General features: G+C 36.7%; 2 protein-coding genes and 1 pseudogene across 16 annotated transcripts in view; all 3 read right to left on the reverse strand.

The window, feature by feature from the left end:
• Positions 1 to 9,897, reverse strand: part of Ankdd1b (ankyrin repeat and death domain containing 1B) — a 68,393-nt gene extending 58,496 nt beyond the window's left edge. For 2 of the 6 annotated variants that reach the window (XM_078043336.1, XM_040272402.2), the window contains exons 1-2: positions 9,556 to 9,885; positions 574 to 677 (exon numbers count right to left, since the gene is read on the reverse strand). In XM_078043336.1, coding sequence (XP_077899462.1) covers positions 574 to 677; positions 9,556 to 9,748 — 297 coding nt within the window. In that variant the 5' untranslated portion in view covers positions 9,749 to 9,885. Of the gene's footprint in view, positions 1 to 573; positions 678 to 9,555 lie in introns of all 6 variants that reach the window. The other 4 variants (XM_078043339.1, XM_078043333.1, XM_078043327.1 and 1 more) reach the window with 3 other exon arrangements.
• Positions 9,898 to 13,103: 3,206 nt separating this feature from the next.
• Positions 13,104 to 14,401, reverse strand: LOC101977561 (large ribosomal subunit protein uL4 pseudogene; annotated as a pseudogene).
• Positions 14,402 to 21,386: 6,985 nt separating this feature from the next.
• Positions 21,387 to 26,983, reverse strand: part of Polk (DNA polymerase kappa) — a 65,061-nt gene continuing 59,464 nt past the window's right edge. For 9 of the 10 annotated variants that reach the window (XM_040272334.2, XM_078043377.1, XM_040272335.2 and 6 more), the window contains 3 exons: positions 26,063 to 26,980; positions 24,132 to 24,168; positions 21,387 to 23,953 (listed from right to left, as the gene is read on the reverse strand). In XM_040272334.2, coding sequence (XP_040128268.2) covers positions 23,869 to 23,953; positions 24,132 to 24,168; positions 26,063 to 26,980 — 1,040 coding nt within the window. In that variant the 3' untranslated portion in view covers positions 21,387 to 23,868. The remainder of the gene's footprint in view (positions 23,954 to 24,131; positions 24,169 to 26,062; positions 26,981 to 26,983) is intronic. The other variant, XM_078043400.1, reaches the window with a different exon arrangement.

A 26,983-nucleotide genomic window follows, 5' to 3' on the forward strand; every position in this document is an offset into this window, starting at 1 on the left:
ATCCATGCTTCTGACAGTGGACTTCTATTCCCAAACCCAGGCACTTGAAGAACAAGCAAGAAAGAGCAGGTTTTCAGAAAGGTCTCATTGCCCAATATGTCAATGCTCTATATTTCAAAAGCAGTACAATAAAAATCCACATACTCCTTTGGATTTTAAACTTGGAAACCCAACCACAAAGGACCTTGCTGAAGAGAAACACCCAGATTTGTGTAACAAAAGATGTTCTGCCTTTGTAAAATGTGAGATCAAAATGATCCACAGGGTACAGTCTAGGACCAAGTCCAGGCCCATAACCCTGATAGTGGGTTCCACTGCCTACCCACAGACTTTGCACAGATGTGCATAAAGACTCTGTGCATTCCTCCTCTCGTAAGATCATAAAACATCGAGAGTCTTTTCTACTGCTTGATTTTACCTTTAGCTTAAATACTTTGGAATTCCCAACAAAGGAGAGCTCCCAAATCTCAGCCAACCTAATCTTTTAAATTTTTATTATTATTTCATTTGACCTGTGTAAACCCAAGCCACCACTTAGAATAATCACTTGTCATATTTGTGATTTCTACTCACATTGTTCACAGCATTAATGTTAACCTTCTTTTCCAACAGCTTTTCCATAAGATCCAAATTATTGCTTTTAGCAGCATTCTGAAAGCTTCTCTCTTTTGGCAGTACTGAAAGAAAGCAAGCAAGCATGACCAAGGGAATTGAAGGAGGCCACAGAGAAATCACATGTCAAGTGGCAAAGCTTATAACTCTAAACACTTGAAATAACAGCTTGAGTCTTTCACATTCTGCTTTTTAGGAAATGGAAACTTTATTTCAGTATTTTATGAAGTTATAGTTTTAAGACTCCACCTTTTCCTCATACTGTAAGTGTTTTCACAGCCTTATCATTGTTCCTGGCCTCAAAGAAAACATTATTCATGAGGACCACCCTGAAGTCAGTAATGTGATATGTGGCTTAGGAGCTCACAGGGTGGCCACAGACTTCCCATGGGACATCATTTGTAAAATGTTTGTAGAACATTAGATGGGGAGGAGCCCAAATGCTCTTATAGCTTACAAAGATAAAACTGTTGTCTGCAGAATTCTGTATAGATGCCTGATCTCAGGAACAAAATCTTAAAATGTAGCCCATTATATAAAGATACACAAAGGCTAGCATGAATGAATGCATCTTGTTCTCATTTATATGAAAGGACATAAAGTAGATTCACACCTATTGTAAACATTACATATCACATACATACACATTCAGATAGTAGGATTTATTAGCTAGTACAGAGAAAATTCTGGGATTTTTTTGTTGTTGTTGTTGTTGAGGTTTTTGTCATAGTGGGGAGCTACAGGACTCTCAATGGAAAGCCCCAATCCTGGGGGATAAAATCAGATTTGAGGTTAATCAGAACCAATAATAGACCATCTCAAAAAAAAAAAAAAAAAAGAGAGACCCTTCAGAACACTGCCAAGTCTACTCAAAGGCCAAGGAATACTATTTTGGGTTGAACTATATCCTTCCAAAATTCCTGTGTTAGAACCCTGACCCCTAGTACTTCAGCATGTGGCTGTAATTGGAGATGAGGCCTTTAAAGAGGTAATAAATGTAAAATGAGGCTACACAGGTGGATTCTAACCTGATCTGACTGATGTCCCTATAATAAGAGATGATTGGGACACAGACACACATAGAGGTAAGATCATCAAAAGACAGGGAGAAGGAGGCAATCTACAAGTCGAGAAGAGGCCTAAGAGGAAACCAACCTGCTGACACAGTGATCTTTGACTTCTAGTCTCCAAATATGTGAGAAAATAAACTTCCAAAGTTTAAGCTGCCAGTCTATGGTACTTTGTCACTTTGAGTATAGATTTACGTGTTCGTTCTTTCTATCACTGATCACTCACTTGCTTCCTATCCCTACTCTATTCATCTTACTAGACAACTTCAACATCCTTATAGATGACTAGTCCAATCCCCTGGCCACTTAGTCCCCCAACTAAGTTCCTTACCTCTTCCATCCGACCTCAAGCATCAATTTCAGGGACACACTCTTGACCTAATCATCAAACTACACTACCTTTGATATCTTTACTTCAAGAATCCCATTCTCTGACCACTACTTCTCTTCCATTCACTCACCTGCTACAATGCATCAAGTCCAGAAATTCTGCAACCTAATCAAGTCCTCCTGGCTACTGTTCATATTATTCATCACCAGGTCCTTCCTTCTTTCCTTATTCTGTTTAGATTTCATGATATCTGTCTATTTCTGTCACTATAAGAAAATATCTGAGACTGGGTGATTTATAAAGAACAGAAATTTATTTCTCACACTTCTATAGACAGAAAAGTCCAAGACCCAAGGTGCCAGCAGATTCAGTTGTCAGATGAGGGCTGCTCTCTGCTTCTAAGATAGCACCTGTTGTAAATGCTATGTCCTCAGCAGAAGGTAGAAAGGCAAAAAGGGATGAACTCTCTGTCAAGTCCTTTGCTTTATTCATTTTTTTATTTGTTGTTTTTTGATATTCATGACAGTAGTGTGTATTTTGACATATTATACATACCTGGAGTGCAACCCGTTACAATTTTGATCCCATTCTTATGGTTGTACATGATGTGGAGTTACATTGGTCATATATTCAGATATGAGCATAGAAAAGTTACATCTGATTCATTCTACTACTGTCTTTCCTTTTCTCATCTCCCCTCCCTTCTGTTCACTCCCATTGTCTAATCCCCTGAATTTCTATACTTCCTCTCCCTACCTCCCTTACTATGGGATAGCATCCACATACCAGAGAAAACATTCAACCCTCCCTGAGTTCACATTCCTTCATTTTCAACTTGGAAAATTTTCAACACTTCTTGGAAGTGTTGTCTAATTGCTCTCTCAATTTATTTATCTCACAATCTCATCTAAGGTAATCATTTTCCCCCCTCCACTCCACTGAAATTGCTCTTATGAAGTCACTCCATCTTGCCAAAATCCAATCAGAACTTCTCTATCAAGTACACTGAACCCTTGGCTGACGTTGACACCAAAGACCACAGTCTCCTTGTAATATGTTTTCTCCTGTCAAACCACTTGTTGATTTCCAATTACTGGCTCTTCCTCCTCTGCTTTACCTACAAATGTTGGAATGTGATAAGGTTTTTATACAATAAATGATCTGATGGCCTAGGAACTTTCATCCCCATCTTACAGATGAAGTTTTCAAACAGATTTAAACATTAAGTCACTTGCCCATGTCTTAAAGATAATTAGTGTTTAAACTGTCCCAGGAAATCAGAATTAAATTCCCAAGCTTTCAAACACCCCACATGTCCAGGGTATGAGTCTGGGGGTAGACTGCTGAATTGAAGAATCAGATCACCCACTTCTGTCGTATGCTTTAGCTAATGCACTCTGCCAGCTAGGCTAGAGAAAATTCTGGGATTTTTTTTTTTTTTTTGGTTGTTGTTGTTGTTGAGGTTTTGTAATGGTGGGGAGCTATAGGACTCTCAATGGAAAGCCCCAACCCTGGGGGATAAAATCAGAGTTGAGGTTAATCAGAACCAATAATAGACCATCTCAAAAAGAGAGAGAGAGAGAGAGAAAGAGTGAGAGAGAGAGACCCTTCAGAACACTGCCAACCAGTTTCCTCTCCTGGTTCCCACACAGCTCTGGCCTTAGCTCTTTCCCCCTGTGTATTAAAATAATGGGACACAAGTTCAACTTCCAGGTCCTTGTTCCTCTTTGGTATGATCCAAAGCAAATGAAGACATTATTGTGTCCTGAAATATGACACATGGATTCTATTCTCTTTTGTACCTGAAATGGAATCTTTCTCCTTTTCTACCACAATCTATAAGAAAAACAAATTTTAGATTGCTTCCTAAAACAGTGGGGAGCACCATAAAAGACTCTTGATTCATTAACTTAATAGTTCTCAGCTCTGGCTTCACAAAGAAAATAACAAGAAATGTATGTCAGGTTCTCAGCCCAAGCCAATTACATCAGAACCTTTGGGAGCTCCAAGATGTTCAAAATGCCTTGTTCACAATTTACTAATTATGTAATTTTGTAACAATTCTGAATTTTAGTATCCTAATTTATGAAATGAGGATCATAAAACCTACTTTCGGAGTATGCAGGAGCTAGCTTCTATAGAGTTAAAATAATTGATTGCATATTCCCAACTCTGTGTTCAGTGATGTCATATTGTAGGTTGAATCAGGTGGGTGGAAATATTACACAAAGGAAATTGGAAAGTGCTACAAAAGGACTTCTCCCTTTTCAAGCCCAGAGAGCTGATAGTCAAACATTTACCAGCACACCACTGATAACCTTCAGCTAATAGGTGACAGAGTTGGGAAAATGACCCAGCCATCATAAACATACCAATTTTTCAGCTTAGCTATGTAATATTTGTAGGGATATCTTACAATATCTTACAATATGTGCTTTTTCAGTTGCAATGTATAACATCAAGGAAAGGTTAAATGATAATTTAATCCTTTGGGGATCAAAACTCCAGTGTCTTCAGGAGCTGGGCAAGTATGAGGACAGAGGGTCAGGAGAGGAGAGGGTCCTTGCTGAACTACAAAACAAGTTGAGGCTCCCTCCCTCATTTCATTCAGGCCCCTACACAAATGATACTCTCTGTGAAAACTCATATCTGACCATACAATCCTCTTTCTCCTGTCACTCACTCTCTACCCCATGCCCTACTTCATTTTCTTCATATCACTTAACATTAGTTGACATCATGTTTGTTCACTTGTTCATTGTTTTGTTTCTTTCTCCAGAATACAAATTCCGTGAGAAAGTACTTAGTGCTAGTCGGTGTTCAATAAATATTTGTTGGATGGATGAGAGGGTGGGTGGGTGTATGGTTTAGGTAAATACTATCCAATTCCAGAAGAATATTGCTTGCTAGGGAATGTAGGCCTCACATTATCAAATCTTTTTTTTTTTTCCTTCTTCTTCTTGTTTTTCAATTGAACCATGGATTTAAAAAAAAAAATCCCAAGGGAAATTAGAAACTATTTTGAACTGAATGAAAATTAAATAAAATATGTCAAAATGTGTGGGATGCAGCTAAAGTAAGACTTAGAGGGAAATTTATAGCATTAAAATGATTGTGTTAGAAAAAAAGTAAGAAAATTAACACCTTAAGAAAGTAAAAGGAGAAGGGCAAAATAAACACCTAAAGCAAGCAGAAAGAAGAAATGTAACAAAGGTAAAATATGAGTACAGAGGGTCAAAGCAATAATCAATGGAATTGAAAACAGAAAAATAATAAACAATAATCAAGGAAAACAAAAGATAGTTATTTGAAAACATCAATGAACCAATAAGCACCTAACCAGACTGACCAAGAAAAAAGAGAGGAGACACAAATTACCAATATCAGCAATAAAAGAAGGTATAGCACTATAGAACCCATAGACATTTAAAGGACGATAAGGGACTACTACAAACAGCTCTATCCACATAAATCAAACAATGAAATGGAATAACTTCAGATGAAATGGAATAATTTTTTAAATATAACATACTAAAATTCACTCAAGATTACATAGATAGCCTGAATAACCCTCTAACTATTAAAGAAATTAGATTTGTAGTTTAAAATATTCCACAACAGAAATATCCATGTTCATGTGGTTTCATTGGTGATTTTATCAAATGCTTAAAGAATAACACCTAATCTAGAGGCTGGGGTTGTAGCTCAGCGGTAGAGCGCTCACCTAGCACGTGCGAGACCCTGTGTTCAATCCTCAGCACCACATAAAAATAAATAAGTGAAATAAAGGTATTGTGTCCAATTACAACTAAAAAGCAAAATATTAAAAAAATAACATCTAATCTATATAATCTCTTTTAGAAAACAGAAGAAGAAACACTTCCCAAGTCATTTTAAGAGGCAGCATTGCCTTGATTCTAAAACCCCCATAAACACAGTACACAACACTTTTCAAAAAATAATCAAATCAAATCAAATGATACATAAAAAAGAATAATACATGATGATCAAGGGGGGCTTATCCCAAGAATATATTCAATATTTGTAAATCTATTATGTAATAGCTCATATTAATAGCCTAAGGAAAACTACATGATCATATTAACTGAGGCAAAAAATATATTTTAAAAAATTCAACATCCATTCATGATTAAAAAATTTTTAAACAAAACAAACAAACCAAAATCTTCTCAGCTAATCTGGAATAAATGGAAACTTTTTCAACCTGATAAAGGAGAACTACAAAAAACTGACAGTATCACAATTAATCATAAAAGTCTTTGTCTCTGAGATTAGGAATTAAAAAAAGATTTCTACTCTCTTCACTCCCTTTAAAAAAATTTGGTATACGTAAATAAAAAGGCATATAGATTAGAAAGAAATAAAACTATTTCTACTATAGTTTCAGATAATTTGATTATCCACACATAAAGTTCAAAGGAATGTACAAAACAGCTATAGTTAGTTTAGCAAGGTTACACTATACAAAGTCAACACACGAATATCAATCATATTTCTATATACTGATAATCAACAAATAAAGCCAAAATTTTAAAAACACAATTTATGCTAGGTGTGCTGGCATACACCTGTAATTCCAGTGATTTGGGAAGCTGAAAGCAGGATTGCCAAATTTGAGGTCAGCTCAGCAACTTAGTGAGACCCTGTCTTAAAATAAAAAATAAAAAAGGTTGGGAATGCAGCTCAGTGGTAAAGTGCCCATGGGTTCAATCCTCAGTATAAATAAATAAATAAAACAAAACCAATTTATAGTTGATCAAAAAAATAAAAATACTTGCATATAAATCCAACATACAGTTTCTGAATACTACAGAAATACAAAAGGTCAATGAAAGAAATCAAAGACTAAATAGATGGATTCATGGATTGGAAGATTCAAAATCAGATGTCAATTCTCCCCAAATTGATCTATAAATTTAATGCAATGCCATTTTGTAGTTACAGACAAACTGCTTCCAAAGTTTATATAGAGAGGCACAAAACAATTTTGAGTGGCCCAAACAATTTTGAAAAAGAAGAATTAAGTTAGAGGCATCATAGTACTTGATTATCTGGGGCTGGCATGAACAGGAGCTGAGCATGTAGGAGCTAATCACATACCCCTAGCCTTGAGCGATGGAGGTGTGGAACTGGCTTCCACTGTGGCTCGAAAGCAGGTGGATCTCACCTTCGCTTAGCAAGGAATTGCGGCTCCGGGAGTGGATGTCACCCAATGGGATTGGACTACAACCCCCCTGAAACCCAATCCCTTACCTCATTTGGGTGGAACTTTCTCAAGTGTCTTCCCCTCAATAAATAGGATGGTTTCAGGTGTGCTCTGGCTCTTTTGCCAGTCTCTCTTATAGGAACTGGGGCAGAGGACCTGTCACTGAACCCCAAGAAAAAGGAACTTTCTGTGTCTGTGTGATTTTTTAGTGCCAGCTCAATTCACCTGAGTGACCCTGAATGATTAAGTCACCTGTGGCGGTACTCAATGTTTTTTAAATCTACAGTAATCAATACAGTAGGGTATTGGAAAAGAGACATACAGATCAACAAAATAAAATACAGAATCTAGAAATAGATGCCCAGATATGACCAACTGATTTTTGACAAGGGTTTATAAGTTTTGACAATGGAGAAAAGTTAATACTTTCAACAAATGTTAAGAATCACATGACAATAAGAGATATAATTGACATTGGACTTTACTGAACGTAAAACTTTCACTTTACAAATAACACTATTAAGATAATAAAAAAAGGCAAATTACATTCTAGAGGAATATAATTGCAAATCCCATATCTGACAACTGACCTAAACCCAGAATATATAAATAACTCTCAAAATTCAACAGTAAGAAAACAACAGTCCAATTAGAAATAGAGAAAAGACTTCAATGGAACAGGGAAATGCCAACTAAAACCACAGTGAGATACCAATATACATATATTTGAAAGGCTAAGACTTACAAAGAAATACTGACAAGATCAACTTGAAGTCTCTTTCTCAGGGCATCAAGACCTTGCATGAACTGGTTCTCCCTATTAATCAGTATTAGTCAGCTTTCCATTACTATGACAAAATACCTGAGATAATAAAAAGGAGGAAAGATTTACTTTGGCTCACAGTTTCAGAGGTTTCAGTCCACAGTCACTTGGTCCTGTTACTTTGGTCCCATGGTAACACAGTATATCGTAGCAGGAGTACATGGTAGTAAAGGCTTGTTTTCCTCACAGCAATCAAGAAATAGAGACCAGAAGGAGCCAGAGTCCCCCCCCCCCCACCTCCTATGTTCCAGCAATGCTGGTCATTTTCCTCTTTTTGGAACATAATAATTTCAATCTTCCTCATTATTTGCTTTTTATGCTTTTCTACCTGAAATTTCCATGGCTAGCTACTTCCTGTCTTCTAGGTATTTGCCCAAATATCCTCTCTGCCTAGATCATCAAATCTAAAGTCCTTCTGTGCTCCTGGCTCAGTCACATCACTCTGTTTCATGGCCTTCTAGCACTTAGACCCATCCCTTAAATTATTTTGCTCTTTTATTTCCTTACTTACCTATTATCCCTTCACCACCACAAAAGACTGTGAGCTTAGTCAGAAGAGGGGTTGTCTTTTTTTTTTTTTTGGTATGGAAGATTGAACTCAGGGGCACTCGACCACTGACCCACATCCCCAACCCTATTTTGTATTTCATTTAGAGACAGGAGCTCATTAGTGAGACCTTGCCATTGCTTTGGGCCTTGGCACTGCAGAGGCTGGCTTTGAACTCCTGATCTTGTCTCAGCCTCCAGAGCTGCTGGGATTATAGGTGAGCATCACCACGCCCAGTGAGGGGTTGTCTTGTTCTCTGCATTCCCACATCTAGAACATGTCTAGCAAATAGTAGGCCCTCAGAAATATTTCTAGAATAAATAATTGAATGAATGAACTACTTGCATATTATATTAAAGGAACTGGCACAGAGCTTCCAAGGCTGGCCTTTAGGAAATGAGGCCATCCCAGCTAGTATGTGGTGTGCTCTTGTTAACAGACTCAAATCAAACTTTTAACCTCTGAAGACTCTTCAAAAGTGGGCCTCAATTTATGCTATATGTTATTCTCAAGGCAAAGATAATCTGCTCCATGTTTTAAAAACTTAAGTGCAAGAAGATTAAGTGACTTAGGTCACACAGAAATCAGTGCCTAAGTCAGGATATAAGATAACATGAAACTCTTATTTGCAAAAGGGCTTAATCATTTCTTTAAATAGCTTCTCCTTAAATTGGAAAGCAATACTTTCCTACCACCCACCATGAGGGTGGGGAACTGTGACTCAAAATTTGGGTGGGATAGGATTCCAAAGCTGAAAACCAGCCAGCAAGGGGCTCAGTGTTGGAGGATGGACTTGAGAGCCTTTTAAGGCTGAATCCCCCTCACAGGCTTGCTTCTCGCCTCAGGGCCGCTGCACTGGGTACGCTCTCAAGTCTTTTGGCCGCAGACCACCCCACTGGCCATCAGGAGGGTTTGCACCACAGGAGACCTTGTCCCAGGACTTACGGAACTCGTGTCCTGCAGCCTCCACCTCCTCCTCTCGAGGCTCTTCCTGCTTCGGGGTCCGGGACAGGCCCTTCCAAGGCCGAGCGGCCGCGCCCCTCAGATCTTCCCGAAGCCCCTTTGCTGCCGTCGCAGCCCCGAGGAGCAGCCGCCTGGCGGCAGCCCCACTGTCCGCGGCGCGCCAGGAGGGGTTCATGGCTTCCCGGGAGCCTGCTGAGCCCAGCCCGAGCCTGACCCTGGCTGCTTGCGGAGGTCAGCCAGGGCGGGAACGCTGGACCGAGTCCGCTCCCTGTTGGGGCCCTTTGCCGGCCACAAGCTCCAGGTTCTCCAGTACTGCCCAAGACAGGGCAGGGCTGGAGAATCCGCCTCCAGGTGTGGCACGCGCGGTGCTGTGGTTTGGGTCTACCTGAAATGAAACATCCCAAGAAATCCACAGCTACAATCAACTCCCCCTTTTATACTCCACTAATTTTTTTGTATAATTTTGAGAAATCTTGAGGTTCCATTTATAACTAACACTACAGGAACTTCAATATCAAATAATTCCTAAATAGGCTTTCAGAATTTTCTTTGGAATAAAAAAGCCACGACTTTTAATTTCTCATTAATTATCACGCAATTATCATCTTTTTTGGTTCATTCTTTTGAAAAAATTAAATAATACAGAGACAGATCAAAGAAATTCTGATCCCCCAAATAAACTTCAAAAGTGAGAGGTAATTTGCTTTTCATTTATTTTGTATTCTTACGAATTAATGAGATCTTTCATTTCAATATAAATTTATCATTTCAATGGTCATTTCAAACATATTTTCCTTTCAAATTATAGTGCATCAAATTTGAAATATTAGATTCAAAACAATATTTCCTCATCATTGAAAAAAGAAAACTGTGGCAGAATATTATTGTATTCAGAACACCGCCTATAACTTCAAACTTTCTTTTTAAAAAAAGAGTGAAATGATCTAGTCATGGTGGCACCTGACAAAAATCCCAGTTGCTTGGAGGCTGAGACTAGGAGATCTTCAAGTTCAAGACAAGTCTGGGTAATTTAGTGAGACCCTGCCTCAAAAGAGAACATAAAAAGAGGTGGGATTCAGCTTAGTGGTATAGTGTACCAATGAGTTCAATTGATATTTAAAAAATAAAAATTAATTAAATAGGCCTCATGTTTATAAATGGGATACCATCAAGACAATAGCAAATACACTGACTTGAATATTATATAGAAATACCAGATTGTACAAATATATACAATATGTAAATGAAAGAATCGAACACAAAATTATATGTATATATAGTATGCTTACAATTCAATTTCTAAAAATCAGAAGAAAATATACACTATAAATAATGACAATGGAAACAGTGCCAAATGACTACCAATGGAAATTGAATAGCCAAGTACACAAAGATCTGAATTGTGCTATCCAAATAATTCATGGCATGCAAATTGCTTTCTAATTCTAAACCAAGCAGTTTAATTTTGCTAATACCCTCTTATCAATGACTAGAGAAAATGCATCATCATCTTTTTCTATACACCCTATAGAAGTATTGTGATATGAACTACTTTAGCAGACAAAAACCCCAAGGCTATGCATTGTGTAAATTATAGCCTTGGTTGAACTTCATTTTCTTAATTTTCCTGAGAGCTTGGGCTACATGAAAAGCTAGGAATTATATTGTGAATATTTCCCTTCCTGTTTCAAATAGCAAATTAATTCCAACCAAAAGATTAATTCTAAGTTATGCTAATTCATAAGAGATATCACCCCACATGAACTGGATTCATGTCTCTGACTTCCGGCCCTACAATTCTTTCTCATTCTTGCTCCTATTTCAGGGATTCCTGCTGAAAAGCCATTCAGCTTCTATTTCTCTCTGCCTAGAACCCTTTTTCCCCCAACCCCACTTCTGAGTTTTTAAAAATGGTTTGGCCATTCATACGATTATGGTCTCAGGTTTCAGTTTAAATGTTACTTCTTTAGAGGAGCCTTGTTTGATCACCATATTTTAAAATATTCTAAACAGTATCCCCTGCCTTCACTCTCCATTCCCTTACGCTTATCTCTTTCCTGTATTGTACTTGTCACTGAAGTGATAGCCAGTATTTGTTAATGTCTGTCCTCAACTAGAAAGTAAGCTTCATGAAGGTATGATTTTTGTTAATTTTTTCCCCAGCTACATCTCCAGTGCTTATAGTAGTACCAGGTCTGAGATTTATTTGTCAAATAAATATGAATAATTATGAATAATTTACTCAGGTAAATGGTAACTTATCAACAAAGGAAGAAGCCTAAAGTAAGGAAATTCTTCAATTCTGAAGTAAACCTTTAAGTCCAGGCCTTGTTCAAGGATTCTTTGTCCTTAAGAACACCTGCCTTGATTTCTCTTCCCTCTCTCCTGTCATGATTTCTCCCTAGATTCCCACTTTATATAGTCATCGATTATAGCCCTTCCCACATAGGCTGGAAACTGTCACGTGGTGACTCTTCATTCATGTGGACAGAGACCCCTTATAATCTTTGTGTCCTATATCATCTAGGATTTAGCTATAACCACCAGAAAAACCCAAATATCTATACCTTAAACAAGGCATCTCATGCAAGTTTAGAAGCCACAGGCCTGTACTGATGTCTCTGTTCTAGAAAGTCCTCAGGAACCATACCCAACAACCCATGAGTTCATCATCCCCAGGTGCAACCCCCAGCTCAGGTATAAGAAGCATCTGCTTCCAGGCAACAGGAAAGAAACAGGAAGAAGAGGCCACAAGGCTGTCACAGCTGCAACAGAATGGAAGTTCTCAGAAGTATCACTCACAGATACTTCCTTTATACCCCTGGCTAACATTCAGGTTACATGGCTGTACCTGGCATACAGGGTTGTGAGTTGCAAGAGTATGAGATAATTTTCATTAATTCTAAAACACCCAATTTGCATATTTTAACATCTCTTTAATTGAGATATTAAAACTGCCTGGATTGAATTTGGATTCTTCCTAAGAGGAAGTGCATTTGCTTCTGTTAGATACAAGGAACAATATCAATCTGAGATCACTTTAAATTCCCTACTTGAGCACTTTTGCATCACACCATCTGTGTGAATCCAGACTACAAGCTTTTATGTTACTGGTTTGTAGATAACATTCTCAGGGGGAGTCCTGCCTACCAACCAAGGCCAAGGTTGAGCATGCAGGTTGCTTTGCTGCCTTTCATCATGGAGAATTTATTTCTATTTTATTCTTGTTCTGAACATACAAGCTTTGGTTTCCCATATTTATGCAGTTGTAACCTATAGAACTCACTGTCTTGGATATCATTTTAGATATTATTCTTTCTTAGTGATTTCTAAAATAGAGAATTAATGGAGTACATTTGTCTCTTCTGGGTGATCCTGTGCTTAGCTAAAGTTCTTTTTTTTTTATTTGTATTGTCACTGCCTCTCTGATCAGCTCTATTCAAAATCAGCTATTCAAAATCATTTCATTTCACGGAATGAAACATATTTTTTAGGAGTTAACACACAGGCTTCTTTTTTCTGAGACAGGTTTATTTTTGGCTGTTGGTTTCTTGTAGGTGCAGCCATTTCCCCACAGGCTGCTTCTGCTTAATACCAGCAGCCTTCTTTCCTTGTTTCTTTACCACAGTCCCCTTCTCATTTCACTTGGCTGCTGCTGCTTTATCCACCTCAATTTTGTAATTCTTGGCCTGGCAAGAATGGTGTTTCAGCGCCTGATCTTTGCTTGTGGGTTTAGTTACAACCTGATCCTCAGGTTTTTCAGTGGATTCATTTTCAGGACTCTGTGGTGAATGGTCTTAATATTGTGCCCTGAGGGCTGTTTGGTCCTTTGGACTTTTCAAGATTCTGCTAACATCTGTATTGATCATGTTGTACAAAGGGAGGTTATACTTACTCTTGAGGGAAGCAGTCTTATGCCAAGTGCCATACAGTTATATCTAACTTCCAAAAGCACTTTTGGTCCAAATGCAGAAACGTCCCACATACCCACCAGGAGCAAGTTTCAAAATGTTCAGTTTGCTTACATTGAGTAGAATAATTCCAGGAATGTTTCTGAAGGCCTTGATGATAGATAGCACTGTCTGCATTACAGATGATACAGGGCCTCCTGCGCTGAATATGGTGATGGTTTCTCATTTTGCCCTTGGCAGCTCTCACTGGCTGAGAGGCATAGAACTTCCTTAAATTATTCCAGACTTTAAGAAGAACAGTCTCCTTGATCTACCTGTAACCTTTAATTTTTAAAAAAAAATTTTTTAGGTGTAGGTGGACACAACACAATGCCTTTGTTTTTATGTGGTGCTGAGGATCGAACCCGGGTCCCGCCCATGCTAGGGGAGTGCTCTACCTCTGAGCCACAATCCCAGCCCCTGTAACCTTTAATTTTATCTACCAAAGAAAATCCAGGAAATTCCTCAACTTGATGACCTTTAGATATAACCAGAACTGTTAAGGCTGAGGCAGCCAAGGCAGAGGAGATGGCATATCACTCTTGGGTTGTGTTTACTCTATTGTGCTGATAATGCCAAGTTTTGGTTGGTTCAAACATGCGGCCTCCTCTGTATATGTTTCCAAAGGCACCATGGCCAGAATGGTAGGTCCTGCCTCCTCAAACTCTGGGAATTTGAGTCATAGTTCTGTCAGAACCCCAAGACTCAACACTGGTCTGATGACCTGCTAGTTCACTGACAGTATAGGGCTGTCTGTTGTTTTTACACAAGTTGATGTGAACAAAGTCCACAGTATCTAGCAAAATTGGAGACTTGAACACAGTAGGCAAAGTAACATTTTTGCAAGATGACTTACCTTTTTTGGAGTCCACTGATATCAGGGGTCAAGCATACACCTTGTTCTTAGACTCAAAGTTTTCCATTTTTGGCAGATTCCAAGTTTTCTAAGATCCAAGGAAAGCCGGTCTCTTTGAGAACCCATGTGTTCTCCTAGGTTGCTTCCAGGTGTACCCTTGTGCAGCCTCAAGGTGGTCACCAGGTCCCACACAACCTGGTTCCCTCCAAAAACAGAAGCCTTTGGATCTCTGCCTCTCATGGATTCCTCCCCTGTATATTTTGTGTCCTAAACTTTCTATCCTTCCCTTCTTGCCCTGGAATCAGGGGGAAATCCAGCCAAGACTCACAGCAGGGAGAAAAGCTCTAATAATATGACAGAAAAGTAGAAACACTGAAGGAAAACCAAGAGTTCTGCCCTGAATCCCTAGCTCCTAAGCAGTATGTCTGATGAATGGATTATAAAAAAAAGAAAATGAAACATTGGCCAAATTGGAAGTGTAGCATGTTCTAGGAGTGAAAAAAATTTTTAGCTCTCATTAAATAGAAGTAGATTTGACCCCAGAATCGACCCACCATTTTTTGTCTCTGATTTAGGGCTCTATCCCTCTCCCCTACCTCTGGACTCTGTCTCTTTTTGCATGTGTGTGATAAGATTGTGAAATAATAATAAATTATTATTTATTATTAGATAGTAGTCTAGAGACTGAGGCTAGAAGGGTTGCTACTATCTGCCTCTAGATTCTTTAACTCCCTCAATTTTCTACTGACTGTATCAGTTATTAATTGAAGACTGTCATAAATAGCCTCACACTTGTAAGGGGAACAGCTCAGTATTATGTTATTTAATAAATGAAATTGTTTTCAGTACTATTCACCATATTTAAAATCATTTCAGGATTTCTTTAACTTATAATACAGTTATGTATTACAAAGCAAAAGTGAGTGTTCCTTAATTATATAAGAAAGAACAGTTTTTACTCTAGGGAAATAAACCACCACTGTGAAGTTCATTAAAATCCTACCAGCACTAAGCATGTTCATATATATCAGTTATTCAAAATGGAACATTACTTTTTTAAAACAAAATTCAGTTACCAGCTGCAGGTATAGTTTTCCAACTGGAGTATTTTCTCAAAAACAATTTTTTTTTAGCTCTAGCTTAATAGTCATAATTGAGCCCTTGTTTAGAATCTCTCAAGACACCCTAAAAGGATATAGCAGTAAAACATTTATTAAAAACAGGCATTATAGAATAACAGGAAAAATAATGCAATTCTGTCTTCCTGGAATGTCTGTCCCTTAGGGTGCAGTTTGAACACACACCACCTATTTTCCCAGAGAAAATCAGGTAGTAATAGGTGCCACTATTCATTCATTTGTGATTGTTGACATTTATTTTGTGCCAAGCTACTTAATTCATACTTGAATTTCATAAATAAATGAAAGATGGGCCTGTAGTAGGAAGAGACCTACATAGAAAACCACAGCAAAGAATGTTTCGGGGCCTTCATAAAGAGAAAATGAGAAATGGGAACACAGAGAGGTGACTTGATGAGATTTTTCCAGAGGACAAGGGACACTATTGTGAAGGAAGCCCTTGGGCTGAGTTGAAAGATGGGGAGTTGTACATGGTGGCAGGGTAAAAGAGCATTCAGGAAGCACAGTCTGGGCAGAAGGAGCAAAGAAGAGTCAAAGGGAAAAATGGCTTGGTCTATTCAGGAAACTACAAGCTATGCAGAGTGACTGGCCCTGAATACCAACCCAGTATTTGGAATGCATCATGAACATGGGAAGCTAGCTTTCATTGGTTTGTAAGAGTTGATGGTTAAACTTGGAGGACTGTACTGAGCTGGTTAACATCACATAGCTTGTGATAGGATCTGTCAATGTGGGAGTATTTATATCACAGAAATAATCATATACTAAAAATCACTCCCTTCTTCTCGCTGGAGGGGGTCCTTCTCCTGAGAGAGATATTTTCAATTTTTTTTTAAATATTTTTTTTGTTGCCAATGGATCTTTATTATATTTTATATGTGGTGCTGAGAATGGAACCCAGTGCCTCACACATACTAGGCAAGCTCTCTACCACTGAGCCACAACCTGAGCCATAAAGCTCATTTCTTTTCTGTCATTTTTTTTTTTAAAGAGAGAGTGAGAGAGGAGAGAGAGAGAATTTTTTTAATATTTATTTTTTAGTTCTCGGTGGACACAACATCTTTTGTTGGTATGTGGTGCTGAGGATTGAACCCGGGCCGCACGCATGCCAGGCAAGTGCGCTACCACTTGAGCCACATCCCCAGCCCCAATTTTTTTCAATTTTTTAAAACTCAGGTGAAGGCCTGTGGTTGTAGCTCAGTGGTACAGCATTTGCTTAGCATGCATGAGGCACTGAATAAAATTAAAGTCATAAAAAACTCAAATGATATTATAAAAGCATTTTTTACTGCTAATCTATAAAAAAGTACATATCATGGAGAAGGAAAAACTGAGAAATGAATTACAAGGGTTTGACAAAAACAACAGAAAGAACTGGATACTCTAAAAGAAACTGCAAGTTAGAATTCAGTAATAGTTTTGGGACTGACAGAGGTAGAGATGGAAATAAGGGGATGAGTTAAAAGATAACTAGTTTCAAATTTTAAAATGAGGGCAATAAAAGTATCTCCTATTAATCGCTGTACTCCCTTGACTAACTTCCAGCCCTTTTACATAAACATTATACTTAATGCCAAATTTCCTTCTTAAACTCTAACGTGGCTGGCAGTAATAATGTGGATACTAAAATCTCTTATTGAAGGTTTCTTCTTCAATACAGTCAATATGTCACAGGATAGAGGGGAGCTGAAACAGACTCTTGTTTTCCAATTAAAAAAATTTAAAGCCAGACACGAAAAGCCATGCAAGAGAACTTTATTAGATGAGAAAGTGAAAGTAAGGTAAAGGTCAAGTAAGGCTCAAGCAGAGAACCCCTCGACCTCACTGGACTCTGTCAAGAGTTAGTTCCATTAGTTTTTCTTTCTTCATGCCTTGCCCTAATTAGCTCCTTTTGTTTCTACTTGCTTACTCTCAAGGTCTGTGTACTAATGTTTTTTCTACAGATTATCTGCTACAAGTTATTTACTCATCTGCTTTGGCCGTACTTAAAGTAAACCTGTGACCCTGCCATGCATTTCACAGCTCATTGTTAGCTATGACCTAAAAACATGCAATTCCCACACTACCTTTCAAATGAAAGCACTTCAGACTGAATAATTTGGATTTAAATACTTCTTACAATGCTTATTCCTATCACATAAATTTAAGGTAAAATGTACAACTAAAGGTTACAGGAATAATACAAAGACTGATACTAAAAGGGGTCTTTGAATTCCATTGAAGAGGGTATTATACACATGCACACAATCATTAGGCCTTATTTATGCCATTTATTGTATTATATACTAATAATGATGTATTGCAAATACATAGACTATCATCTTTACCTGAGATCCCCTAATCATGTTTTGGGTTTGAAATTTCTCTGCATTTTAAAAAGGAAGCAGAAAAAAGCTACCCCTAAGCGATCCTTATCTTTTTTATACTTCATTCTAATACAATTCTAATTAACTGACATTTTGTAAGTGCATGAAAAAGGGTTAATGCAAAAGGCTCAGGTTACTCAAAGGAGCTCTCTTCAGTATTGGTCCTTGATCATCTTGAGAGATGGTCTCTTAGCCCTTCAGCTACCCAGCCTGGTAAGAACATTGTAATACAATAGCCATATTATAGTAGTCAATGAGAAAGTTCATATTAAAGTTATGACTTATGGCAAATGAATGTTTTTGAAGCCTGAGGTCCTGGGCCAGGAGGTATCATTAGATCTCTGGATGGCTCAGGACTAAGGTCAATTACATGGGTGATGCATGCCTATGTCACTGACTTCCAGTAAAAACTGTGGACACCACTTTTGGGCAAGCTTCCCTGGTTGGTGATATTTTGCATGTATTATCTCATGAAGTATGTCCTCATATGACTCCATTAGGAGACACATGGACACTTGAGCCTGGTTTCTCCTGGACTTGGCCCTACTCCTCTCTTTGGTGATTTTGTTATCTTTTCACTGCTACAAATCTTACCACAAGTATTACAACTTCTGAGTTCTGTTAGTCTTTTCTAATGAGGATAAACCTGAACATAGCCTTGGGGACTACTGACACAGAAAGGAATGGATCGAATTTATTTTTCCTCTACAGATAATCAATCATACAAAGACCATTTACTTTAGTCAATCCTTTTATTTTTTTAATTTGTTCTAATTAGTTATATATGATAGTAGAATGCATTTTGACATGTCATACATGAGTATAATTTCTCATTCTTCTGGTTAAGTCAATACTTTTTATACTGTTATTTAAAATGTCTCTTTTCATGCCAATAACACTCTATTAAAATGATACTAATTATTATATAATTGATATCTAAAAGGGCCTGTTCTACTTTTTTATTCTTGGGCTTTTGCTCTTCTATATCAAGTTTAGGTTCTACTTGCCAATTTCTAAGAAAAACCATGAGGGGTTTTGTTTTGAATTTAAAATTCATCATTTAATAATCCTTTGACTAAGACAATGAAACTGTGGCTTTAAAAAAAACCCATTCAGCACTATTTGCTCATAGGTCTTTCAGAATTTGTCCTTCATTTTATTTTATTTTTTTTTAGTTGTAGATGAACACAATATCTTTATTTTTACTTATTTATTTTTTATGTGGTATTGAGGACCAAACCCAGGGCCTCATGCATACAAGGCAAGTGCTCTGCCACTGAGCTACAACACAGGCCCCAGAGAATTCATTCTTCAAGTGTCTGGGAAATATCCTGTACAGGAACTCCTGAGCTGCAGTTTATTTGGGGCTCGTGGTTTCAGAGGTCTCAGTCCGGAGAGCCAACTCTATTGCTCTAAGCCCAAGGTGAGGCAGCACATCCTGGGGGAAGGACCCGTGAAGCAAAGCTGCTTAGTTCCTGGTGGGGTCAGGAAGCAGAAAGAAAGAGAAGAAAGTGGGAAAATAAGGGGCTGCAACAACCCATCCTGGGCACATCCTCAGACCCACCCAGAAAGCCTCTCTGGGACACCCAATGGGAAGCTAAGCAACTATCACAAAAGGAGTCAGTGTACTTCAGCAAGGTAACTTGGTCCCCTCCCTACACTTCAGTCAGGTAGGGACCACGCTTCTAAGCACTGAGATATGAGTAGTCAGACCTCATTACTTGCTGTTGGAATTGTTATTTCCCCCTAATAATAGTAAATCTCTGGCACAGAGGCAATTGGTTCTTACTGTCTGTGATTTTTGGAAATTCTGTAAATAATTTGGATTTAGTTTACTTTATTCATAAATTATATAATAAATTTTACTACTATGTCAGAGGAAGGGTCTGCCAGTTTAGTGTCCTTATTAACTATATACAATGTGTAGGCAAAAAATACTCTTACGCCACATTTTGAAAAACTGTATTACAAATATTTGAACAAAATGTCCGTGATTTGAGTAGCTGATGGAACTAATCCAAAGTATGACAAGGGAGATTCACTTTCACTTAGGTATGTGGCTTAGAGAACTTTAAAAACCATGTACCTTTCAAACCATTCAAGGAGAGGTAACAGACCCCACTCCTCATTCTTTTTTTTTTTTTTCAATATCTTTATTTTATTTATTTTTATGTGGTGCTGAGGATGGAACCCAGTCCTCAGGGATGTGAGGCAAGTGATCTACCACTGAGCTACAGCCCCATCCCCACTCCTCAGTCTTTACTGTGGAATTCCAATTGGGGTTGGGTCAGAAATTAGCACTCAAAGTGATTATTTTCAAAGAGTTTACATTATCATTAAAATTTGGTGTCATTGAATTGTTTACCCCTTTGTAGTTTTATGTTTCATTTCTAGATGACAAATATGGCTGACAATGTTTTCATGTTTCTGGTCATTTGAATTTCCTTTCCATGAAGTGTCATTTAAAGTCTTTTGTCTAAATTTCTATTAACTGTCTCCTCTTTCTTTCTGATTTATAATAATTTAACTTCCCAGATAGTGTTTTGCTTTTTTTTTTATACCCAGTAACATATGTTGCAGGTCTCCCAAGTGATTCTTCATATTTTGACCCTCTAAATAAGATTATGAGTATTTATTATTATTCCTTATTATGCTATCCCTTCTAAAAATGCTCCAAACCAAAATTATAATAAAAAGGGAACGGGCTGATGAATTAGCAAAACAGACAGTAAAGGATGTAGAGAATTCCAGGCAGAAAAAATAAGAGTGGAATCAGCAGAGGGAGAGAAGAGTAGCAAAGTAAGGAAACCATCTCAACTGGCTAACAGATTGTTTTAGTCAGTTTTTGTGTCACTATGACCAAAATACCCAACAATAACAACTTAGAGAAACAAAAATTTATTTGGGGCTCATGGTTTCAGAGGTCTCAGTCCTGAACCCAAAGTGAGGCAGCACATCATGGGGGAAGGACCCAGTGGAGGAAAGCTGCTTAAGTTCCTGGTGGGGTTAGGCAGCGGAAAGAAAGAGAAGGAGGGGGAAAAGGAAGGGACTGCAGGAACAACAACCCATCCAGGGCACATCCTCAGTTACCCACCTTTTGTAGCCATGCCCACTCATTTATTTTTTATTTATTTTTTATTTTTTAATTTTTTTCTAAAGAGAGAGTGAGGGGGGGGAGAGAGAGAGAGAGAGAGAGAGAGAGAGAGAGAGAGAGAGAGAGAGAGAGAGAGAGAGAATTTTTTTAATATTTATTTTTTAGTTCTCGGCAGACACAATATCTTTGTTGGTATGTGGTGCTGAGGATCGAACCCTGGCCGCAAGCATGCCAGGCGAGCGCGCTACCGCTTGAGCCACATCCACAGCCCGCCCACTCATTTATAATTGTCTATCAGTCCATTCAAATTAGGATGGACTGATTAGGATACAGCTCTCACAATTCATTTTACCTTTAAGAAGTTCTGCAGAAACACAGGAGGCTTATGAAAATCATAACACAAATCAATTAAACTTTTAAAATTTCATTTTAATTAGTATTAAATATTACCACATATTAGCATTTAATTAATTAGATCATCTGAATGAAAATAATTTAGTACTTGATGTTGAAAACAATAAAAATATTTCAGGTAAGATAGAAAACAATTAAATATGATGTTTCTACTTTTCAACATATTAAACCAATTTCATTTGAATTTAACTTTGTAGATTATTAACATATGGAAATCACACAATCAAGAATCATAATGCTACAACTTTGTATGTGCCATGGTGTATGACAACATCAGGTATGAGGCTGGCAGGCTAATAATCACTAAGCCTAATTTTAAACAATCAGCAATTAAAAGTGAAGTTACCACTTTAGTCAAAGGCTTCTCCAATATTATTTCCTTGTATATTTAGGTAATGAACTAAAATATGAGAAGCAAACAATAGTGTGAGGAAAAAAGATTCAGCTCCTTAAAGCAGTACAGAAATGGCTTCCATTTTATGATTCAATTATGTAATTTGTTTTTTAATGGACATAATATCTTTATTTTGTTTATTTATTTTTATGTGGTGCTGAGGATTGAGCCCAATGCCTCACACATTTTGAGGCAAGCACTCTACCCCTGAGCTATATAGCCCCAGCCCTGTATTTATTTATTTATTGAAATTAGGTATAGCAGAATGCATTTTGGTTCATTGTATACAATTCAGGACAAGTTTACATTCTCTGGTTGTACACAGTGTAGCATCACACCATATGTGCAGTCATACATGTACATAGGGTAATGTCCATCTCATTCCACCATCTTTCCTGCCCCCATGCACCCATCCTCCCTAACCTCCCTCCCTGTAATTTTTTTTTAACATTTAGACATGTCCTGTAACTGTTTTTTTGATAAGAATTAATTGATAGTAAAAACGTATTTGGGGAAAAAAAGTATTTGGAGTAACTACTTAACTACTATTAAGTTGTCTTTCTTTTACAAATATTAATAAAAATGTGATAGAAAACAGAACAGAGGTTGTTTTTCTCTTGTAGAATAAAAATAACTTATCTGTTTTTTTTTTTTAAACAAATCTGTGGAAAGTGAAAACATTAACTGCCAAGGAATAAAATACTGCCATTTAAATGTCCTATATTAGAACTGGGCATGATGGCACATGCCTATAATCCCCAAAACTTGGTAGGCTGAGGCAGGAGAATCATCAATTTAGGGAAGTCCTAAGCCACTCAGCGAGACCCTACCTCAAAATAAAAAATAAAAAGAACTGAAGATGTAACTCAGTGGTAAAGTACTCCTTGGTTCAGTCCTCAGCACCCAAAGGAGGAAAAAAAAAGTCCTATAAAAGGGTTGGGGATGTAGCATAGTGGTAGAGTACTTCAAAAAATAATAATAAATAAGAGTCCTAACATTAGAAAAAAAACTACATTGGATATTATATCAAATATTTTTAAAAGTGAAGCAAGTGCTTATTCACAAGATAAAGAATTTTAAAAAGAAAAAATAAACAATATTTTAAGTAAAAATCCTTCTATCACACCACGGTGATATTATTTTCCTGAAGTTAACAAAATCGTTCATGCTGTTAAGCTAATATTCTTCATAGAACTGATGATAAATTTTAATTATGAATGCTCATGAAGTACCTGAAGATACAAGATCAAACATAGCAGAGTTCAATGCCTATAAAGTGGTTAAGTGCTGAAAAATTCTTAGGCTAAAATAGGTTTATGAATCTCTAAGATCCATTATCATTAAATATGCTTTTTATATTTACTAGAAAAGTAATAAAGAAGCCAGGCATGGAGGTGTACACCTGTATTTCCAATGACTCAGAAGGCTGAGGCAGGAAGATCAAAGGTTTCAGGCCAGCCTCTGTCACTTAATAAGACTTAGTGAGACATTCTCAAAAAAGACATAAAAAAGGACTGGGGATATAGCTCTATGGTGGAATGCCCCTGGTTTCAAACCCCAGTACTGAAAAAAGAGGAAGAAAAAAGACAATAAATCACTTTCTGATCTCATTTCTTACTTTTCCTTTTAAAATTATTTCTAACCGGAATGATTTCCAATTGATGTGTAACAGAAATGGAATTCTCACTGTTATAAAAAAGGTATAAAGAAGCTGGGTGCAGTGGTGCACGCCTCTAATCCCAGTGGCTCAGGAGGCTGAGGCAGGAGGATCCAGAGTTCAAAGCCAGTGAGACACTAAGCAGCTCAGTGAGACCCTGTCTCTAAATAAAATACAAAATATGGCTGGAGATGTGCCTCAGTGGTAGAGTACTCGAAGTTCAATTCCTGGTACCAAAAAATTAAAATAAATACAAAAATAAATTAACCTATATTCTAAATTCTTAGAAAAGGAAACATCATTTGGGAGGAATTATTGTACTTGCCTTCACTACATGAATCTATAAAGTTAAAATGAGAAAGAATAATTTCATTTATTACAAAATAAGAAGTTTCAATTAAAATTGATGATAAAATATTCAATGTTCATTTAAAAAATATATCAAGAGTGTATCTGGGATTGTTCGGTTTTATTTTCTTTGATGCTGAGTACTTTGCGGTTAGTCCTACCCTGAAATGAAACACACACATACACACAATTAAAATATAGGAAGAAATTTTTAAAAATAATTTTTCAAATAACTTCTAAAATGTTACTTGTTGACTTACAATTCTGATATCCTTTAAATTTGACCCCCAAAACATAATGGTTTTACAGCTAGCTTTATTAAAGTTCAAATTAGTCATACCTTTTTGTTCTGGTCTTCTGTACTCTGCTTGAGCTACCTATAGAGGGAAGAAAGTCAAGAAATTCCATAATGGAATACATAAAATAATTAAAAATCTGTGTAAAAATTTAAAATGTTAAAGCTGACTGATTAAAGATACTAAAAATTTTATTGGTACTATATAGTTCATATTTTACATAACAGAAACTAGCTTTATAGCATGTCTTCATAATTTACTTAGCTTTATTAGCATTATGCTTAATATCATTTTTGGAATTTGGTAGTTAGCACTACCAAAAACAAGTTAAGAGATATCTTAACTATGTAAATATATAAAAATATATGTATGATTTGCCACCATACTTTGGCAAATGCTCTTTGAAGGAATTTTTTTTGATTAGATGACTTGAGTTCATTATATGCTAAATAAAGTCCAAATTGAAATTTTTCCTAAATTTAGAAGCTATTGATTTCAGTTAACCCACTGGCCAACCCACTGGCCAACACACACATTTGAAGATATTCAACATCCTTAACAATCAGGTAAATGCAAATCAAAACTACCTTGAAATTTCATCTCACCCCAGTTAGAATGACAATCATCAACAATACAAATAGCAATAATTGCTGATGAAGATGTGGGAAAAAAGATACACTTAACAGCATTGTTAGTGGGCTGAAAATTAGTACAACCACTTTGGAAAACAGTATGGAGATTCCTATAAAGGCTAGGATTGTAACCATCATATAACCCAGCTATCCCAACTCCTTAGTATTTATTCAGAGGAGTAAAATTAACATACTGTAGTGGTATATGCACACCAATGTGTACAGCAGTACAATACACAACAGAGAAGTTATGGAACCAGCCTAGGTGCCTGTCAACAGTGAACAGATAAAACATGGCATATATACACAATAGAGTTTTACTCAGCCATAAAGAAGAATGAAATTGTCATTTGCTCATAAATGGAAAGAACTGTAGAACATTATGCTAAGTGAAATAAGCCAGACTCAAAAAGTCAAGGGTCGAATGCTTTCTCTCTTGGGGGATCTCAAGAAAATGGAAGGGAGAACAGATGAATAGAGGAAAGGAATAGAGGGGAAGAGATGGGAAAGGGGAGGAATTACAAATGAAGTTGAGTAAATTATGCTATGTGCTCATGTGAACATATTGCAATGAATTCTACTTTTATATTCAACTATAACAAACCAATTAAAAAAAACAAAACAGTAGGAAGATTAAACAGAGTAGAGGAAGAGGATCAAGGGTAGGGAGGAGGAAAGGGAAAGTATGAGGGACTGAAATACAGAGTACATTGTTATATGAATTTATGAATGTCAAAATGAATGCCACTATTATGTATAAATATAATGCACTAATAAATATATTATGAATATAATTATGTATTTACATATAATATATATTCTTAATTATATTATATAATTATATATACTATATTTAATTTTTGTATAAGTATTCCACTTCTGTTAGGACAAAATGGTTTAACTCAAACCAATAGCTTTAAAAACAATTATTCTTAGAATTATATAATAATGTAATATTATAATTATATAATAATAGAATTATATATTGATGTATAATTATATTACATATAAATTATATAAGTTATAACTATTATGCTATATAAAATATAATCATATTAAATATAATTGTACTAAAGGGTATAATAATAACAGAATGTTAATATGATGCATATAAGCTCTAGATTATAATTTTCAAACTATTTTAATGCACCTGTATCAATTCTGTTACAGTATTCAGATTATTGAAAATTTGGGAGTCAATGGGTTTAATGCTAATCTATGGTCAGGTAACTTTTACCTGGCTGGCAGCATATACAAACTATCCTTTTAATAATATGTGTTCAGAATGAACAATCTTACATATTCCTAGAAAATCAAATTCTTTCAATTGACTACAAACTCACCAGTACTTCTGGAGCTATCTTTGGGTTGGTTAAGAGGATAAACTTTATCATTCTTCAGTTCTTGGATAATACCTTTATTTAAGCAAACATCCACGTGCACATTGAACAGCGTAAGATCTGAAGTTTTTTGTTCTAGATTACAAACTGGACAAACTAGCGCTTGGCCTGCTGTCACTTGATACACACAAGGTTGGAGTGGTTCTTGTCTACTTAGTAACTCAGCATCTTGATTTTCCAATGAAACAAGACAAGACTTGCTTGGAAGACTAGAACATTCCTCCTTGCTGTGCTCAGTGTCTACACTTCCTGCTTTAGATGAATTATTTCTAGTTTCTACCAAATTTACACAATCTACTGAAGTGATTTCTACATTTTTCTGATGAGTTTCATAATATTGCTTTTCACAAAGTAAAAAAGAATGTTTTGTGATTTCTTTCAGGTTAACTTCAGTAGAGGAAGCATTTGAAAAATTCATTTTCGAGTTCTCCCTAATTGAAGGTCCATCAAGACACACATCTACATGTTTATTAAAGGCTTCCAGACTGATGCTTCTTTGTTCCCTAAAGCAAACAGGACAGGTAAATATCTGAAAGTTATCTGAATTATCTGATGTTTTTAAATTCTCACTTGTCTTCTTCTTTAAAACTTGGAATGGTTGTGATATCTGTAAACTTTCTTTAACTATAGTTTCACATTTAGATGTGTCCTGGTGGCTCCATTTCCTTTCTGATCGTTTTTTATCAAAGAAACTCTTCTTATGAGATGTTTCTAGAGGTTTTACAAACTGATCTTTGTCTGTTTTCTCTAGCATACACTCAGTGACTGACAGGGCTTGGTTTCCACCCTGTAAGAAGCCAATGATGCTCCTTTGTTGGTGTTTCTTGTCTTCTTCATTGGGAAAACCAGATATCCGAACACCTA

Source organism: Ictidomys tridecemlineatus, chromosome 1 (assembly GCF_052094955.1).
Source record: "Ictidomys tridecemlineatus isolate mIctTri1 chromosome 1, mIctTri1.hap1, whole genome shotgun sequence".
NCBI lineage: Eukaryota > Metazoa > Chordata > Mammalia > Rodentia > Sciuridae > Ictidomys > Ictidomys tridecemlineatus.